The following is an 811-nucleotide window of genomic DNA, read 5'->3' on the forward strand; positions in this document are numbered from 1 at the left end:
ACGGGTCCATCTGCCCACCGCATTTCATCCCATTCCCTTTCACCATTATTAAGAAAAAAATGTGTTACTTTACTTTTCGGAAACACCTCGTAATAATAATACGAGTAATGGTAACTTTCAAATTGTTTTTCATGTTTATGCAACTATCGATCTTAATTTTATTATTTAAATTGATTAATTTTAATAATATAACGAATTATTTCCTGTTCAGTATTTAATTTTTCAGTTTATTGACTGAACATTATTTTTATTTTTAATTTAATTTAATTTTTATATATTTTTCATTTTTTTCTTGCAGAGCAATCGGGAACGTGTGGGCCAACCGATGAAGCTGCCCACTGGAAATTTTAATAATTTTTATGACACTTTTCAGTGCGCTGTTTACGAGAGTAAGGGAAGTACAGAGTAATTTTCAGACGACAGGCAAAGAGTTGATTTCCGGTGGAAACTGTTTGCCATTACGAATGAAAAATAACTCTCTCAGATTATTATTTTTGAAAGATAAAGCAAATAAGCAATTGCTGACTAGTGAACTGTTTTTTGTTTCTTTTTTGTTAACTTTTGAGAAAAATGTTCCAAATGTTACAGGTATTCATCATGAAAATCTCCATCCACGGGTGAATTTAAACAGGTAAAAAATACGTAAAATGTGTCACGATCGTTCAAAATAAAAAAGGATTTTTTTAAAAAAAAATTTGAAAGTATATTTTAAAATGCCAGCAGAAGAAATAAATGTATTTTTACTTTTGTGTGTGTTTTGATGTAACTTTTAACAGTGTGCATGTGTGATACATGCCATCCTGTTGTCAGA

The 811-nt window shown here is 29.8% G+C and overlaps 1 protein-coding gene across 1 annotated transcript in view; it reads left to right on the forward strand.

Moving 5' to 3' along the window:
* The window catches only part of LOC150079905 (acetylcholinesterase-like), a 24,583-nt gene extending 24,104 nt beyond the window's left edge, over positions 1-479 (forward strand). Inside the window, exon 4 of the mRNA XM_090382438.1 lies at positions 299-479. Coding sequence (XP_090238564.1) covers positions 299-351 — 53 coding nt within the window. The 3' untranslated portion in view covers positions 352-479. The remainder of the gene's footprint in view (positions 1-298) is intronic.
* Positions 480-811: the final 332 nt, after the last annotated feature.

This window comes from Mastigoproctus giganteus, chromosome 10 (genome assembly GCF_048544385.1).
Source record: "Mastigoproctus giganteus isolate SK-2022 chromosome 10, ASM4854438v1, whole genome shotgun sequence".
Lineage (NCBI taxonomy): Eukaryota > Metazoa > Arthropoda > Arachnida > Uropygi > Thelyphonidae > Mastigoproctus > Mastigoproctus giganteus.